The 19,671-nt window shown below is 34.6% G+C and overlaps 1 protein-coding gene across 1 annotated transcript in view; it reads right to left on the bottom strand.

The window, feature by feature from the left end:
- The window catches only part of LOC111058843, a 62,812-nt gene that overhangs the window by 23,384 nt on the left and 19,757 nt on the right, over positions 1-19,671 (bottom strand). The window contains exons 3-6 of the mRNA XM_039431733.1: positions 14,036-14,222; positions 9,400-9,517; positions 4,629-4,865; positions 2,451-2,663 (exon numbers count right to left, since the gene is read on the bottom strand). Coding sequence (XP_039287667.1) covers positions 2,451-2,663; positions 4,629-4,865; positions 9,400-9,517; positions 14,036-14,222 — 755 coding nt within the window. The remainder of the gene's footprint in view (positions 1-2,450; positions 2,664-4,628; positions 4,866-9,399; positions 9,518-14,035; positions 14,223-19,671) is intronic.

Here is a 19,671-nt window from a genome sequence, read left to right as displayed (position 1 = left end):
GACCCTCGTATTAAGTAGATCGTGACTACTACTAGTAGTTCTGTGAACAGTATACCTCGCGCTCAGTAAGTTACATTGACCTGTTGTTATGTTTTCTCATATATTAATAAATGATTCATCAATTTAAAATGTCTACAAAAAAATCCTAAATAAACATAGAGCTTTCTGTCCTATCGTACCGTGACGTGTCGTCCCGGAATGTGAGTGTGAGCGCTGTTATCAGGTCTGGCTGCAACTGTCTACAGAGTTGATGGAAAGATACAATTACAAGATGATCGATGTTTTTGAACGGGTAGTATTATAGTCAGCTGTCTACTAACGTCGATGAAAAGATATATTATTTTCAAGATGTTCAATGTTTTTGAACGGGTAGTATTATAGTCAACTGTCTACTAATGTTGATGGAAAGATATATTTTCAAGATGTTCGATGTTTTTGAACAGGTAGTATTATAGTCCACTAGACAGCTGATTTATATACATCCTGGAATCAATCATCCTGGTAGTAAACCGAAGTCCGGCTTTAAGACGAGACAAGCAAAGTTACAGAACACGCAACATGGATGACATAAGCCTCCCTCAGCATCGAATTAAAAAATATAGTAACTCTCCAGCCTATTCGGGGGTATACCTGTTTAACCTGCTCCCTAACAACATAGAATCCTTAGTGAACAGCAACACCTTCATAAGAAGCCTAAACCAAAACCTGATGGACAGACCATACTATAGTATCACAGAATTCAATGATGAACACACTTTCTCACACGTTAAACTAGTAGTTCTGTGAACAGTACACCTCGCGCTCAGTTACATTGACCTGTTGTTATGTTTTCTCAAAAATTAATTTATCAATTTAAAATGTCTAGAAAAAATCCTAAATAAACATAGAGCTTTCTGTCCTATCGTACCGTGACGTGTCGTCCCGGAATGTAAGTGTGAGCGCTGTTATCAGGTCTGGCTGCAACTGTCTACAACGTTGATGGAAAGATACATTTTCAAGATGTTAGATGTTTTTGAACGGGTAGTATTATAATTGTCCACTAGACAGCTGATTTATGATGAATAATTCTAAAGTATGATTTTTACTCTAATATTAGCGTATGAAGGAGGCTCCTTTACCTTGTATATTATCCTTGAAATGCAAAATTTCCAAAAACCTTGTATATACGTCAACGCGCAATTTAAAAAGGAACATACCTGTCAAATTCCATGAAAATCTATTGCCGCGTTTCGCCGTAAATGCGGAACATAAAAACATAAATACTAGTAGTTCTGTGAACAGTAGACCTCACGCAGTATTCTCATCCACAAGTACATGATTGAAACTATAGACCTTATGGAAATACAGCAATAGACTGGCTTCTCCACACATCTGTGTAATCACTTGTCAGCTGATTTATGATGAATAATTCTATAGTCTGATTTTTGACCGAGCGAAGTGAGGACTAAGATTCAAGTCGACGGTTTGGCATTTCTCTTAATGTTTAAATGTTTATATGTTTTTATGTTGCGCACTTACGCCGAAACGCGGTAATAGATTTTCATGAAATTTGACAGGTATGTTTCTTTTTAAATTGCGCGTCGACGTATATACAAGGTTTTTGGAAATTTTGCTTTTTAAGGATAATATAAAAGGAAAAAGGAGCCTCCTTCATACGCCAATATTACCGTGAAAATCAGACTATAGAATTATTCATCATAAAACAGCTGTCTAGTGGACTATAATACTACCCGTTCAAAAACATCGAACATCTTGAAAATTGTATCTTTCCATCAACGTTGTAGACAGTTGCAGCCAGACCTGATAACAGCGCTCACACTCACATTCCGGGACGACACGTCACGGTACGATAGAAAGCTCTATTTTATTTAGGATTTTTTCTAGACAATTGATAAATTATCTATTAATTTTTGAGAAAACATAACAACAGGTCAATGTAACTCACTGAGCGCGAGGTCAACTGTTCACAGAACTACTAGTTACTCTAATATTGGCGTATGAAGGAGGCTCCTTTTTCCTTTTATATTATCCTTGAAATGCAAAATTTCAAAAACCTTGTATATACGTCGACGCGCAATTAAAAAAGGAACATACCTGTCAAATTTCATGAAAATCTATTACCGCGTTTCGCTGTAAATGCGCAACATATAAACATTTAAACATATAAACATATAAACATTTAAACATTTGAACATATAAACATTTAAACATATAAACATTTAAACATATAACGATTTAAACATTAAGAGAAATGCCAAACCGTCGACTTGAATCTTAGACCTCACTTCGCTCGGTCAATAAACATTTCAACATATAAACATAAAGAGAAATGCAAAACCGTCGACTTGAATCTTAGACCTCACTTCGCTCGGTCAACTAAATATAAGACAGTATAAGAAATGAAGTATCACAATTATGAATTACTGAATTATGTTGCCGTAATCTCTCACCTGCAGTATTACAAAGATGTCTGTGCAGATGCGCCGTGAAGACGGGCTCGGGTAGTTCGCGAAAGAAGCGCTTGAGCACATTGGCAACATCGTACTCGGTGTAGTCCTGTCTGCTCAGCTGCACCGCCCACGCGTCCGTCTGAAACGCAGACAGCAGCTTTGTCACGTTCGAATTGGCGCCGCAACGCCGGTAGATGCCTTCCGACATCAGACCTTCAACAAAAGAAAACAGGATTTTAGTACTGTGAACAAAATTAGACCTTCAAAAACACAACAGGATTTTAGTACTGTGAATTAAATCAAACTTAATATACTGAGGTCCACGTTATTTTAAGTAAGTATTTTTTGTAGGTAATAATAAATTAAGTGATATTCATTACTAATTGGAGGCGTAGAGTATTGTACTTTCAGCAAGTAGTATTTATTATTTCTTATTCACAAGTTCTGTACTGATACAAAATAGAATAGAATATAATAATGATATATTGGAAAAAATCGAATCAAAATACTGCTATAACCTCTCTATCATGTCTTGTAATTCTCTTGGAGTATCTGCTAGCACCACAATATCATCCGCATACATGAGTACACCGAGCTTAACACCATCCGTAGTGGCACCTTCTCTCATTCCTCCTCAATATTATTATTTAATTATTTTTTCATTTATCATTTACAATCAACTTAAGGACAAATAAACAGACTACAGTTCAAAACTTCTTTTCATCCCAATTTCATAAAATAAATGGTCCAAATAAAGGTTATGTGCGACTTTTCAATTCTTCGCTAATTTCCACAATGAAACAATATCATTAAAAAACAATGCAAACAGCAAAGGAATGAGTAAGCAGCCTTGTCTGAGACCTGTATCTGTACTAAACGACTTCGTTACGCCACCCTTAAACCACACACTCGAGTTTGTGCCACTGTACAAGCTGTCAATTACTGAAAGAAACCTATTGGACAGTCCCATAGATGATAATTTATATAGCAAAGCTCCTCTATCCACTGTATCGAATGCGGCCCGGTAGTCCACAAAGAAGGCATATAATTTACCACCTTTTATTGCGGTTTTCAATTCCACCAATGAAATGAGATTAAGAAATTATCTACTGTTGATACAAAATACAACTCGTATACAATATCTGGTATAAATTAACTGATATACAATCAGGATCAGACCACATTAGGCGTTTTTAAGGCGCCAACCCAATCAGTCAATCGGAGAGCTTCCTGCCCTGCCGACTCGAGTAATGCCGTCTGAACATTGTACCGGCTAAAAATACAAAAAAAATACTAATGAAAATCCACAATGAAAAACAACTTATTTTAACATTCATTTTCTGTTTTGCTTTAGAGGTAAAAAACTTGAAGCGAAATAAAGATGGGCACACCTAGGCATAATCCCTATTGGAGTGCACTTCTCTTAAAATAAAACTAATTTAAAGACTTTAGAGTAGTAGGATTAATTATTAGCTTATAACTTTTCATCTCGTTGAATTGTGAGAATTATCTAATTGTTAATTTAAAATATTGTGAAGTGAAATTTGAATTGTCAACCTCCAAAGGAACCGTTCAAACTAAATTTTCAAATCGATTCTGTTAAGCAAACTGGATTTCAACCGATCCAAGTTGAAGAATCCACATTATATTTATTTTTAGGGTGGCCACTAACAGTGGATCATGCCTGTTCATCATGCACACACACACACACACACACACACACACACACACATGCTCATCATGCATGTTTTGTCATCAGCGAGAGACTTCTAACACAATAAACAACTAATAACAATACATAAACCACTGGAAAATTACAAATTATAATGGTACAAAAATAATTTAACCTCAAATAGAGCAACGGACAAGAAATAAATGTCAAAAATTTGAAGATACAAAAACCTAAACTCAAAAATTCTGCTGGAAACCTTTCGCTGTGATGACACAACAATGTATGTCGACTCTGTATCATGTATGCTTCTCATGTATATTCAACCGTTAGTGGCCAGCTTAAGAGTAGTATAGACAAATAATGATCTAGAGTCAACCCACCATGAGCATAAACAAAGTCGATACACATCTCGACGATGACAGGAACGACCTATACCATGGGATATCTTCTTATGCTATCTTTTCTCTATGGTTGCAAAGACAAATAATGATCAAGTGTCAACCCACCATGCGCATAAACAAAATTGATGCACTTCTCAACGATGACCGGGATGTTGTTCTTGGAGAGCTGCTGATCGCTGAGGTTAGGCCCGTTGTCGACAGCTGCCGTCTTGATAGTTTGTCGCCAGGACTTGGTCTCCTTGGGCACGTCCATCTGCAGGTAGACCGACTGGTCAGTCGAGTCCACCAGGATGTGAGGACCTTCCTCCGTCACTCGCGGGCAGGCAGCGCCGTCCTGTAGGCCTGAAATCAACACCAAAAAATGAAGTAGTACCATATTATGGTACACAGTTATATTTAACACATATTATATTTTAACACAGTACTCAAACATATAAGCCACACTATTTCACAGCCGCTTTCCGTGATTTTCAACAAATGCTTTGAACAAGGCTACTTCCCTAAACATTTCAAAACCGCCAAGATAAAACCTTTATTCAAGCAAGGAGATCCCTTGGACCCAAGTAACTACAGACCAATCAGCCTTATTAGTAATCTAGCAAAAATCATGGAGAAAATTATAAAGAAGAGATTAGTTGTGTATTTGAACAAGCATAAAATAATAGATAAGAATCAATTTGGATTCCAGACTGCGAAAAGTACCGAAGATGCGTTAATTGAATTTTCTAATACTGTTTCACAAAACTTGAATTCCAATTACAAATCTATAGCAGTTTTCCTGGATATTAAAAAAAGCCTTTGATACTATACCACATAGTTTTCTTTACAATAAACTCGAAAGATATGGCTTTAGGGGAATATTTCTAGAACTCATAAAGAGCTACTTGAGAGATAGAACCCAGTCTTTAACAATCGACGGACTTACTGATGTCTCCAAAATGACCTCCTACGGTTTGCCTCAGGGAACGGTACTATCACCAATCCTCTTTATATTATATGTCAATGACTTATTAAAGCTGAAATTAAAAAACGCCACAACTATATCATTCGCAGATGACACTGCAGCTATTTTCCATGGGGAATCTTGGACTGGGGTACATGAAATTGCAGAACAGAACTGTTTGCTCATAAAAAATTGGTTGGACAGAAACACCCTGAGCCTGAACATTGAAAAAACCAATTACATCACCTTCGCATTCAATACAACTGGTAAACTGATGAGAATTTAAATCTGAAACTCCACTCAAACTGCAACAATAACTGCACCTGCCCTACTATAAAAAGAGTCAAAAGTACCAAATATCTAGGTGTCCAAATAGATGAAAATTTGAAGTGGGACATACACATAAAATTTATTTGCAGAAGAATGAGATATCTATCCTATAAATTCTACGAAGCAAAAAAAATTCTGAACTCAAAACATCTAAAAATGGTTTACTTTGCACTGGTCCAGTCCATAATTCAGTATGGTATATCCGTATGGGGGGGCTGTTATAATTCTCACTTAGAAGAGCTTTTCATAATTCAAAAATCAATAATCAAAACAATTTTAAATAAACCCAGACTTTACCCAACCGACTTGACTTTCAAAGAGTTTAATGTGTTAACAGTTAGGCAGTTGTACGTAATAAATGTAGCGAAATATATAATCAAACATAAAGCTAATTTTCCTTGCACAAATAACACAATCAATAACCTGTACAATCTGAGACCCTCCTCAAATAAGTATCTTATGTACAATACAAACATTGAAACCATCAGAAGACAACTTATATATTTAAGCACTAAATTGATAAATAAAATTCCTGAAGAATATATCTGCTGCGCAAAATTGACTAAAAAAATAAAACATGATATTAGTATTTGGATTAAAGCGAACTATTTTTTCTACCTGTAAATTAAACAAAGTAAAAGAGGAACTTAGTGCTTTTGTGTGCTCACTTACCAATCTAGTGTGGACCTTTTTATTTATTTTTCTTTATTAAATTAACTATCCTATCATCCCACCTCACCTTTTTTCCTAATCCTTTATTTTCCCTCTCAAGGATTGAAAGCCTTCCTAGTACATGGGTAACCATAGTTGGAAGAGCTTCAATCCCACCCCTTTACACCAAATTCTGAATTAGCATCTTGTACGGACATTTTTGTTTTTTTTTTGTACTAATTTTGCTAGTTGTTTATTCTTGTTGTAATTTAATATTGCTTGTATTTTATGTATGTGTGTAAAGGAAATAAATTGAAATTGAAATTGAAAAAATTTCTTCTTGATTTCATTGTATAACAAATCTGTGGCTTGGTGCAAGAAACAGTTTCACTTCTGGAACTGAAAATAATCGATATTAGTTATGAATGAGTGTATTAAACTCATTTTTGAAAAAAAATGACATTGTTAGTTTTTGCACCAAGCCAAAGAAATATTGAAGAAATAATAGCGATTATGAAAAAGTGAATAAAGAGAAAGAAATTCGTGAAGGAGAAAAAATTGTAGAATCCACATTCAAATGGGAAAGATCCCCAATGAAACCTACTGTCAAATTATCCTTGTAAAAGAAACATCAAACTGTTACCATAATTTCCACCAACCCTGTAGTTTCACCAACTACTCAATTACCATATTATCTTGAGGTGCAGACTTATGCGCCACAAACACGCGCATTTGACTTTTCATTAGCTGGTACTTTGCTTATTATTTATTTTTATTTAAATCCGTATCTGCTTATTATATCTGTATCTTACTGTTTTCGTGCAGATACAGATATAATATGCATAGCATCAGTTGATAATAAGCGAAATACGCTTGTTCGAGCGCTACCTCCGTAAACAGTTTACGGAGTTCGAGCCTGTTCACATGACAGCGATTTATTTATTTATTTATTCGTTGATATAATTACAAATCATATGAATATGATCGGGATAGAACAACAGGCATAGCCCAAAACTATTCTGTTCCCAAATTTTGTTAAATAATGAAATGTCCGAAAAAATAGGTTATGTTTTACTGAGGAAATTTGAAGTTGAAAGTTCTGTCCGAGAATAAATATTAGCTAGAAATTTTGAATTTATATGATTAAAATATCAAATTATCAAATATCAAATTATAGTCAAATTTTGCACTTAATATCAGAAAATTTAAAAAAGTTATTTCAGAAAATTTTGAAGCCAAAAATATACACACAACTTTCAACTAGGCACAGCTGTTGATTCTACAATATTATTTTACGTTCGGTTGTCGCGCGGTTGACCAACCGAGCGATTGCCAGGTATAGGGAAACACATGGTGCCGTACACATGCATCGCTCGGTTTTAGTAGTCGCCGGCGAATCGCGGCGGTTGTAGTCTCAGACTACAACCGCTCGGTTGCCGGGCGGCTCGATATAATAGAGCAGGCATGAGAGCGTACACATGTCTTCAGTCAACCGAGTGGTTTCGAGCAGAGCAGTAATATATGTTTAAGAGTAATATAGTGATTAAGTACATAGAATAAGATATTGAGATTGAGTACATAGAAGTTTACCTAGTAATTATTTATCATAACCGAGGGCAACCCGCTCTTGAATCGCTGTCATGTGTATGAGGCTGGCAAACCGAGCAATTGCCAATCGAGCGTAAATCGCTGTCATGTGAACAAGCTCTTAGTGTTTCGAGGCGAATAAGTCTGTAAGCAGCTTTTTGTGTAGTTGAGAAGTTGATATTGTGGTAATTATTCATATTGAATGAAAAAGACTAAGAAATTGTCAAAAAAACCACTGATTTATTGATAATTAGAAAGACCGGTTTCGGTTTCAATAAATCAGTGGTTTTTTTGTCAATTTCTTAGTCTTTTTCATTCAATCTGTAAGCAGCTTTGGAAAAAAGCATGATAATGATTCCATAACAGATTTCAAATTTATACTAGACACATTATGAAGTGGAATTTCTGGCTCCATATTACGGTGTAATGAATATATTGTCAATTTACATGTGGAACTGACAATACCTTGATCAATTCACCTTAGATTTCAATTTAGTTGTTATTTTACATGTGAATTTACACCCGAATATTAGAACGCAACAATATAAATATGATAGTAATTATCAAATAATTCTTACAATAGACATCACTTCAACATGAATGATATAATATTGAATAAACCTCGATTGCATCCAACGAATCTGCTATTTGAAGAATTTAATGTGATGACTGTAAGGCAATTGTACTTGAAAAATTTAGCAAAATATATAATAAAGTATAAAAACAAATTTTTATTAAATGATATAGTTCAATATGATTTAAGACCAAATACAACCTATAAATATAAAATTAATTATAAAACAAAACTAACAGTAGTTAGAAGACAGCTCATTTATATAAGTACAAGATTCATAAATGAATTGCCTTTTGATCTGGAAGCAAAAATTAATTACAAAATACTAAAAAATTGGATAAGAGAAAACTATTTCTTTTCAATTGAAGGCATAATCTAATTTTTCAAAGCATATTTTAAGGCGTGGATTTTTTTTTCTCTATTATTGTATAAAACTAGGAAACAACCAATGTAACTAGCTGATTGCAGCTCTCACCAGCGGGCAAGGCTTGATTCCTTTTGCTGGTGATGCCGGATTACCATTGAGAATCTAATTATGATTTTGGTATTATTTATGCTTAATTTTTATTTTAATTATTTTATACTTTTGATTATAAAATTATGTATTTTCTTTTATTATGTTTTGAATATGTATTTATTGTATGGCAAATAAATGATTTGATTTGATTTGAATGTTGATTGATATTCTAAGAATATTATTCGAGAGGATTGTAGGTACCATGACTTCTATTAATGCCGTTATAACGTGGACCGCAGTATAGCAAATTTTCATGAGTCCAAGTCCAACTTACCAACACTTCTCGCCTTCCGCAAGTCAACATTTTTGAGGCGTCCATTGCTCTGACTATAGTAGAGCGTCCTCTTATTCAAAAGTATCCAAGACACCATCCATTCCCCGCCTATACCTTCCTGCAAATTTAAATATCATCAAATATCAATCAATGTTATCCTTAACCATTTTATCACTAGTAAATTGAATAGAAAACTGCTAATTGAAATTCATAAATGGATAATCTCGAACAATGTAATTTTGGCAATGTAATTTCCTCATAGCTTAGTGTAAAGACTTCTCATGTTTTTTATGTAATTTTCAACTATTCTTTACTTTCCCCTAAGCCTTCACTCTGCTCTTTCTCTTCCCTTCCTCACTCACTTTTTCTTTTCCCTATTTCTTAATAATATCCCATTATTATTTTCTTGTCCTGTTAAGCATTGAACACTCGGCCTCTGCGCTCAGGTTCCTCGAACCTTGCAGGGACTTCCCGTTTTTAATATAGTTATGTATAATCCTATTAATGGTATTTTTCTTTTTCATTTTATATTGTATTTTACTTTTTTCATTTACAACCATTTTTGTCATTGTCATTATGTTTTGGGGACAAATAAAGATTTGATTTGATTTGAATTTCACATTCACACTAATCCACACAAGAATATTTTTGTGAACGAGAAAATTCATAATTTCTATACTTGTGAAGAGTATGAATATTTGTTAAAAGATTCATAGTTTCGGATTTGTGAAAACTTATTAGGCTACAACATTTGATTGAATTCTTTAAATCTATTTTTACTTTCCTTGCCCTATTACCATAGGTAAGGAAAGTATTGCTTTCCAAAAAAAATTAAGGTACCCTAATTTCAAGTTTTCTATACGTTTCAAGGTCCCCTGAGTCCAAAAACATGATTTTTGGGAGTTGGTCTGTGTGTGTGTGTGTGTGTGAGTATGTGTGTATGTCTGTGAACACGATAACTCCATTCCTAATCAACCGATTGACTTGAAATTTTAAACTTAAGGTCCTTATACCATGAGGATCCGACAATAAAAAATTCAATAAAATTCAATTCAAGATGGCGGAAAAAATGGCGGATAATTACTAAAAAACCATGTTTTTCACGTTTTTCTCGAAAACGGCTCTAACGATTTTCTTCAAATTTATACCATGGATAGCTATTTATAAGCCCTATTAACTGACATGAGTCTCATTTCTGGGAAACTAATGGGGGGTCCACCCCATCCTTGGGAAATGGACTTAGTAACCTCCTTCTCGTGCATGAGGTAGGTAGGTAGCGCAGTTCATAAAAAGAACACATAGTCGAGATATTTCATCTGTAGAACAGCTGTTTTGACGACTTTAAAAAAATGACGACTAAAAAAATCATTGAATTTCACAATTCACACAAAGAAAAAGTACTCTGAAAACAATTATATAAATATATACAGAAGTCTGATCGTAGTTTCAAATATGAGCAAGGAAAGTTGTGTGAGTGTACCACACCAGATTTTTTCAGATTCTATTCTATGATAGAGAAAATATAGCATAAGAAGATATCCCATGGTAAATTTAGTTTATGTTGCAAATTTCAAGCCGATTACAATCGACCACGGTCTAATATTACTGTTTTAGCCTGGTGGGAGTGTAAAAACGTCACCGTATGAGAGAGAGACTACCAGAGAGAGAGACGAAAAGTACTACCAGGACTATCGGCTCAAGTTAGCACTGGAAATTAGAACATAAACACCCTACACTATGGGATGGATATCTTATTGTACTATCTTTTCTCAAGGATTCTATTTAACATACTGGTAATTGTTACAGCTATATCTACTCAAAAATGTGAGAATTCCATCTGAAAAACATCATAAATATCCTTTCAGTAAAGTGAAATTTCACTATAATACAGACGCATTGTTTTTTGACTGACAATAAACTACTTATGAGTAATTTGAAATTAGTAGCAAAGAAATTGAATTCTCCTAGTATTTAGAGAAATTTCAAGTTTCTTCTATATATATAAAAGCGAAATGGCACTCACTCACTGACTGACTGACTGACTGACTGACTGACTGACTGACTCACTCACTCACTCACTCGCATAACTAAAAATCTACCGGACCAAAAACGTTCAAATTTGGTAGTTATGTTCAGTTGGCCCTTTAGAGGCGCACTAAGAAATCTTTTGGCAATATTTTAACTCTAAGGGTTGTTTTTAAGGGTATAAAGTTCGTCTTTTAGCATGTATATTCTTCTTCTCACAATCTCTTAATTATAATTGAAATTTTCATTATTCATATGTTACTATAGAACTATAATCTAGATAGAGTACCTCTTCGAAACAGTTGTTAACTGGCAACTAAATTAATAATTTTGTCAGGTTGGCATTAAGTTGAGTTGACTTTGTTAGGTTGGCACCAAGTTGAAGATTTAAATGCATTTATCGCGGAAAAATTGATTGGGCACTGCTACTTCAATCCTGGGAATATTATATTACTAGCCGTCAGGCTCGCTTCGCTCGCCATATCCGTTTAGCCAGACGTTTAGTCTGGACCACCGACTGAATTGTCCTAGTATATGATAAAAATGAAAAATGCAGGCGAGCGAAGCGAGCCTGCTGATCTCACTCTTGGACGACCCAGTCGGGGGTCCAGGGGGCGGAGCCCCCTGGCTAGACGGATATGGCGAGCGAAGCGAGCCTGACGGCTAGTTTTCAATATTCATTAAACAGAACACATCCTCAATAATTAAGAAGACTGAAATGCAAAAATCGTTCCCAACAGCTATCAGCGCATAGAATGTCTATCGTATTATGGCAACGAATTTGAATAGCAAATTTGGAGCTACAGTACTCTTCTGAATATTTATGAAGCAATTGTAAGAAATTACCGGAAGACTTTGCCAACATTTTGGGGATATCGCATTACCTTACACAGCCGTCACATTTACAGCTGAAGAACTGCTATAAGGAGGCAAACATTTTGTGTTCCTCTGAAATATCAAGGAGGAATTAAGAATGGAGATTCAGTTTTTGGGATACTAGCAGTGATATTGACATAATTCAATAGTAAGCCCGTTACTACTACCATAGAGAAACAATAGCGTAAGTAGATATCCCATGGTATAGGGCGTTTATGTCGCAACTTTTACTGTTATCTCAAGCCGATTGATGTCGATTACTGTCAATTTAAATGTTTTGGCGGGGCGAGTGTGTATTAACGGCACAATATGAGACACTACCAGCGTCACACAGCTTCACGGGAAACAACTACGTTGACTATGGGCTTGAGATAACAGTAAAAGTTGCGACATAAACGCCCTATACCATGGGATATCTACTTACGCTATTGTTTCTCTATGCTACTACTACTACAGTGGGGTCCACGTTATAATGGCAGTGGAGAAAGATAGGATAACAGCGGTGCCGATTCTTTGACTTGCCACTGCAATCAATAGAGGATAGCAGATACCGGCATATCTGATGCAATATCAACTGTTCATTCTTCTTAAAAATAATAAATTTCATTTAATTCGTCAATAAAAGTTATTTTTTAATGATTGGATAATAGTTTTTTATAGTTTATATAGAATATTTTGTTAATTTTTCAATTAATTATATTTCAAAATTGTCAAAAAACGATCTGGCAACGTTGCTCAGCTAGTAAAGGATAGGGCTATCTGCTTTGTCGAATGATAGACAAGGATATCAACACCAATGTTAATCAAATTACTGCAATAATAATAACGTGCAGAGGCGAGGCGTCCGGTACGGTCATCTCTGGATTCGCCGATGACTGGACCGAAATTGATATGTAATGTGTATATTATTAAATTGAAAATATTAAAAATAAATATTAAAAAAAGGTGAAGAAACCAAAAGATAATCGTTTTTATGCGAGTGCGCCAAGTTTGAATTAAGTAGACTACTATATCATCAGTTCCATCCGTTCAATGTGATTCTCAAAAATATGCGATTCCAGTAATGCTATTTAGCATTGGTTACCACCACTCTTCTGCATCATCGCTCCCCCCTGGGGTAAATGGTCAAAGACATCGCTATTTTCTGCGAGTCCACTGTTTTGCGCCAGTCTTGCAAACCGTACGATAATTATTATTTTGTTTCCAATTTGTTAATAAATTGATAATTATTATAATTTCATTTGAATTTTCAATTTAATTTAATTATTAAGGGCCAGTTTCCGAGCTTTAGATTTAGTCAAGTTCTAGACTTTTCAACTCTTAAGATTTTAAATAGTAAACTTATCTTATTCTAGATGTCATATTGTTCGATAAACAATCGTCTAAAATGAAACATTATTATATTTTAAGTAGTGGAGGGGGGTGCTACATTAATTCAAACTTTCAACTGAATTGTTCCTGGAGATGACTGAGCGAAAAAGTCACACATCGCCCCTGATAACGTGGACCTTACTATAGAAAAGGATAGCGTTATCTGATTTATCGAATAATAGACAAGGATAGCAGCACCAATGTTAATCAAATACTGCCATTATAACGTGGATAAAAAGGATAGTGCTATCTGAGTTGTCGAATGATAGACAAGGATCCAATGTTGATAAAATACTGTCATTATAACGTGGACCACCTCACTATTTATCATGAATGAATAGAATTTTTCATGAATGACAGTTACCTTGAGAAAACACCACCCTGCCCTTGTGTAGTCAGCGGTGAGCCTGGCTGGGAATATGGAAGTGAGACTTTCCAACAGTTTTTGCATCCAGATTCGTCGTTCCGTAGTCCCAGGCGAACCAATCAGATGAGTTTTAGCTCTTGGCGTCACGGTTAGCTCCATACAATGCACGTCTTCCCCATCTCCACTGCAATAGAGAAATTTATTCATTTATTTATCACATCCATTGATACAAAATAAAACAAATTAGAAAACTGCAGTTGAAAGAATAAGACGTTGATGTTGTCAATACCACTTAAATTTATTCGAAAATTAATTCATCTTACAGAACCAGGTTTCATGGTTCTTCAACAATAACAAACACATCAGTTCAGCTGAAGATGTGGTAGGTATTACCACGGTATATAGAAGACTAGCCGTCAGGCTCGCTTCGCTCGCCATATCCGTGAGTGACTGACTGACTCACTCACTCACTCACTCACTCGCATAACTAAAAATCTACCGGACCAAAAACGTTCAAATTTGGTAGGTATGTTCAGTTGACCCTTTAGAGGCGCACTAAGGAATCTTTTGGCAATATTTTAACTCTAAGGGTTGTTTTTAAGGGTTTAAAGTTCGTCTTTTAGCATGTATATTCTTCTTCTCCCAATCTCTTAATTATAATTGAAATTTCCATATCATATGTTACTATAGAACTATAATCTAGATAGAGTACCTCTTCGAAACAGTTGTTAACTGGCAACTAAATTAACAATTTTCAACTAAATTAAATGCATTTAAATCTTCAACTTGGTGCCAACCTAACAAAGTCAACTCAACTTAATGCCAACCTGACAAAATTATTAATTTAGTTGCCAGTTAACAACTGTTTCGAAGAGGTACTCTATCTAGATTATAGTTCTATAGTAACATATGATTTGGAAATTTCAATTATAATTAAGAGATTGGGAGAAGAAGAATATACATGCTAAAAGACGAACTTTAAACCCTTAAAAACAACCCTTAGAGTTAAAATATTGCCAAAAGATTCCTTAGTGCGCCTCTAAAGGGTCAACTGAACATACCTACCAAATTTGAACGTTTTTGGTCCGGTAGATTTTTAGTTATGCGAGTGAGTGAGTGAGTGAGTGAGTGAGTGAGTCAGTCAGTGAGTGAGTGCCATTTCGCTTTTATATATATAGATAGAAGACGGTAGGTGTCACGCGTATGTTTGTGCTAAATTTCCGGTGTAGCTGACGTCATTTTATATCCAATCATCTGTTTTTAACAAAAATAAGTTTCATAAATTGCCAATAGGTGTTAAAAACCTCGGTTGGTGGCGATGACGCAATCTAGCTGGCTGGCCACTGCGCACACATTTCATGACCCCTACTGTTTTCATCTAAATACCGTGGGTATTACTATGAAACCTGGTTCTGTAAGATGAATTAATTTTCGAATAAATTAAAGTGGTATTGACAACATCAATATCTTAGTCTTTCAATTGTGGAGAGATACCACAAATACCATACAATCAAATTATTAGAACTGCAGTTATTTACAAAACCTAAACAAACAGTACAATAGAGCACAGAATAAATACATGCTGATTCATATATCAGCTGTGTTAATAGTGAAGTGTTGTGTTTCTTTTCTGGCTCAAAATTTTGCAAAATTACTCAAAAATTTTATCTGTAGAGATTTGAGTGAAATATTTTTGTTTTTAATCAGTTTTAAATATCAAAATTTTTAGTTTAGTCTTTAGTTTTGAAGTGGAAATTGGACTTTTTGAAGTGAAATCTTAACCTTATTCTTTTTGACACTTGTATTTGAAAAAAATTGGGAGAAGACAGTTTTGGGCTATGCCTGTTGTCCACTCCCAATCATATTATATTTATTATAATTATTATCTGTAATGACAATGGAAGCCATAAAGAACTTAGTAACACAATAAATATATTATTGGCTAATTTGAGAAAATGGGGCCCCCAATATATATAAGAATATGTATCGGAATTCCTCTATTTTTGCCCAGTAAGCATGAAACACATCTTCACTGTAATGAAATAACAACCAAATTATAATAGTCAAATTGTAATAGTAAATTACGTCTCAAGTACGGTAAGGCTGGTTAACCATACGAGTTTAATTTTATATTGAATTATTTTACATGATAATTTTGCATCATTGAATCAATAAAATAATAATAATAATATATGCCTGAAACGAATTTGTGGGCAGAATTCAATCATACGCTTCCGGTAAAGACGTTACTTCACGAGTTAGGTACAAGTTATTTCGGCTACAAAAGTTTAACAATAGAAAGAAATGGATAATAGTTACTGGTAAGGATTGCTGAGAACGGTATAATAATAATAATCGCTTATAATCAGTAGCTTGGACAAATGTAAGTTTGATTGAAACTCAACCATTGGAACTCCATTATCTTATTTTATTTATTTATTGTTATCCTATATTTTGTGATGTAAATTTTCTAATTTTGACGTTGTTGTAACATTTTCAAATATTTCAACGATAAATAATTTTGAATAACATTGGAAAGTTGGAGATTGTCCAGAGAAATACTGACAAATAAAGGAGTAAAACAGGGATGTCCAATTTCACCTGCCCTCTTCAATATCTATGTCGATGAGCTTATGCATGTGTGGTTGACAAGGGTATTTCTATATGAACCATTCAATGTTTGCTGACGACACAGTAATCATACAGGAATCTGAGGACAAGCTACAAATTGCAATGCATAAGCTCAACATAATAAGTGAACATTTCAAAATGAAAATTTCGGCAATCAAAACGAAAATCATGGCTTTTAATGGCAAGTGGCCGATACGATCAAAAATAGTATTAGGAGACAGGATTTTGGAACAGATTTCAAATTTCAAATATATAGGCTGCGACATCACATATGATTAAGACCAGGATGTCCAAAAAAAGATATCAAAATTCAACATGATATGCGGAGCAATCACTCGATTGAAGGTAGAGCCTGAAAGAACACCTCCTACTCGATCAAATTTTATAGACCCACTTTGACTTACGGAAGTGAAGCATGGGTGCTGACAAGGAAGCTTGAATCAAGAATACAGTCAGCAGAGATGCGATTCCTTAGACAAGTCAAAGGATGCACAAGAGAGGATCGTATTCGGAATGAAAATATAAGAAGAGAATGTGATGTCCAACCAGTGTTGAGTTTGATAAAAACATATAGAAATAAGTGGTCAGATCATGTCCTTAGAATGCCTGAAGACCGTTTGCCATTGAATGCCCTACTCCACAAGCCAATAGGCAGAAGAAGTATTGGTAGACCGAGGAAGAGATGGACGCCGGAACAGGCTTGAAAAGCCTAATCCATGACGATGATGATGATGATGATAAGAGCGAGTGCATGTGTGTGGAACTGAGACAAAATTATGACTCAGCTGTTGAACTTTTTGTAATCATTCAATCAGGTACTTAGTGCCGGTTGTACAAAAGCCGGTTAAATTTTAAAATTCCAGTAGAACCAATCAGATAAGCTATCTTTTTGAAATGTCTTCTCCGATTTGGTTCACGTGAAATTAATCAGGATTAAAATTTAACATGCTTTTGTGAGAGAAACTTTTGCATTTCTCTGGGAATTAATCTCAATCCACTGTGATTAGATTAGAACCTTTCTGTATGAACTATAAATATATTATAATTTCTTCATTCGTAATAAATTGCATATGCTTTTGTACTCAAGAGCGGAGCTCTGTGCCCCGATATTAGACATTACATAGAAATATACCTGGCACTGAAGCTCATGAGCTGATTATTTATACTGAATACTACTAGATGAAAAAATGCAATAGAATTTCTATCAAGAAAACAACTTTCTATATAGTAGAATTGAACAAGACAGTGAGCGACAGCTGGAGGCGAAGCTACTTCAAATAGCAATGATTGTTTAGTGCAGGAATAATTCAAAATATGCAAATGAATAGCTTTTTCTGTTACAAATTTATTAATTCATGACGAACAAATAAATTGTTTCTACAAATAAATCATTAATAAAGCTACTCAAATACAGTATGCATTCTCTGGAAAATCTCAAACATTGATAAAAGGACAAAAGTCAAACCAATTATAATAACTGCTATCAATAAACAATAAATCAATACTCCAAGTGGTGGACTATTGGTGGTTTTCATTTGACCACAAACACTATAGTGAGGTCCACGTTATAATGGCAGTATTTGATAAAACATGGGTGTTGCTATCCTTGTCTATCATTCGACAAAGCAGATAGCGCTATCCAATTCCAGCTCCGCAGCGTTGCCAGATCGTTTTTTAACGAATTAACAAAATATTTAAATCTCAATTATGAATCTTCGCAAATTCTAAAATAATTCACCGAGCGAAGTGAGGTCTAAGATTCAAGTCGACGGTTTGGCTTTTCTCTTAATGTTTAAATGTTTATATGTTGCGCATTTACGGCGAAACGCGGTAATAGATTTTCATGAAATTTGACAGGTATGTTCCTTTTTTAATTGCGCGTCGACGTATATACAAGGTTTTTGGAAATTTTGCATTTCAAGGATGATATAAAAGGAAAAAGGAGCCTCCTTCATACGCCAATATTGGAGTAAAAATCAGACTACAGAATTATTCATCATAAATCAGCTGACAAGTGATTACACAGATGTGTGGAGAAGCCAGTCTATTGCTGTATTTCCATAAGGTCTATAGTTTCAATCAGGTACTTGTGGATGAGAATACTGCGTGAGGTCTACTGTTCACAGAACTACTAGTTTAATAATCATTGACAACATTTTCTTGGCGAACAAAATATAAATTATTATTTTAAACAAGAATTGACAGTTAATATTACATCAGATATAGCGGTATCAGCTATCCTCTATAGAAGGCAGTGGCAAGGACGAGAATCGGCAACGCAGTCCTCCTGTCTTTCTCCATTGACATGGACCTCACCATAGAGATTAATTAATTATAAATGATAATATCGGGGCAGAGAGCTTCGCTCGTTATTTTTATTAATTGATAAACAGAACACAATTCTCTAGAATGATCGTGTTTATATTTTACAGCTGGCTATACGTCAGCTTATGAATTTCGGGGATGAGATATTTTGATTTTCCACAGAATCACTCGCTCACTTTTTACTATCCACAGACGACGAAAGCCTCAGCCGTTTCAGTCAAAGATGAATTAACCTTTTAATGTCGTTCAGCGAGTTTTCCCAAGCATGAGACCTAGTGCAATCGAATTCTTATATCATAAACCTAGTATGTTCCAAATTTCGTAAAAATCGTTAGAGCCGTTTTCGAGATCCGTTGAACATAAATAACCAGATAATAAGATATAAAAATATAAACAGATATACAGAAATTGCTCGCTTAATGTAATAGGATTATTTAATTGTTGAATTAGATGCCAAATCTCAATTATTTCATAAATATTTAGTTTATGCGGCGCCACATAATGACTATGTATATAGTAAGATACACTTCAGCATAATTTGAATGCGGAGCATTGATTTTATATACAAGGTATGCTGACAGTCTAGAGTGAATCTACCATAGAAGTGTCAACCTTTGTTAAACATTGGAAGAATATGTAAATTTAATAATGAACACATAGAGAATTAGCTGATAATG

The sequence above is a fragment of the Nilaparvata lugens genome, chromosome 6 (assembly GCF_014356525.2).
Source record: "Nilaparvata lugens isolate BPH chromosome 6, ASM1435652v1, whole genome shotgun sequence".
In the NCBI taxonomy this organism is placed as follows: Eukaryota; Metazoa; Arthropoda; class Insecta; order Hemiptera; family Delphacidae; genus Nilaparvata; species Nilaparvata lugens.
This window is presented reverse-complemented; position numbering and strand designations above follow the sequence as displayed.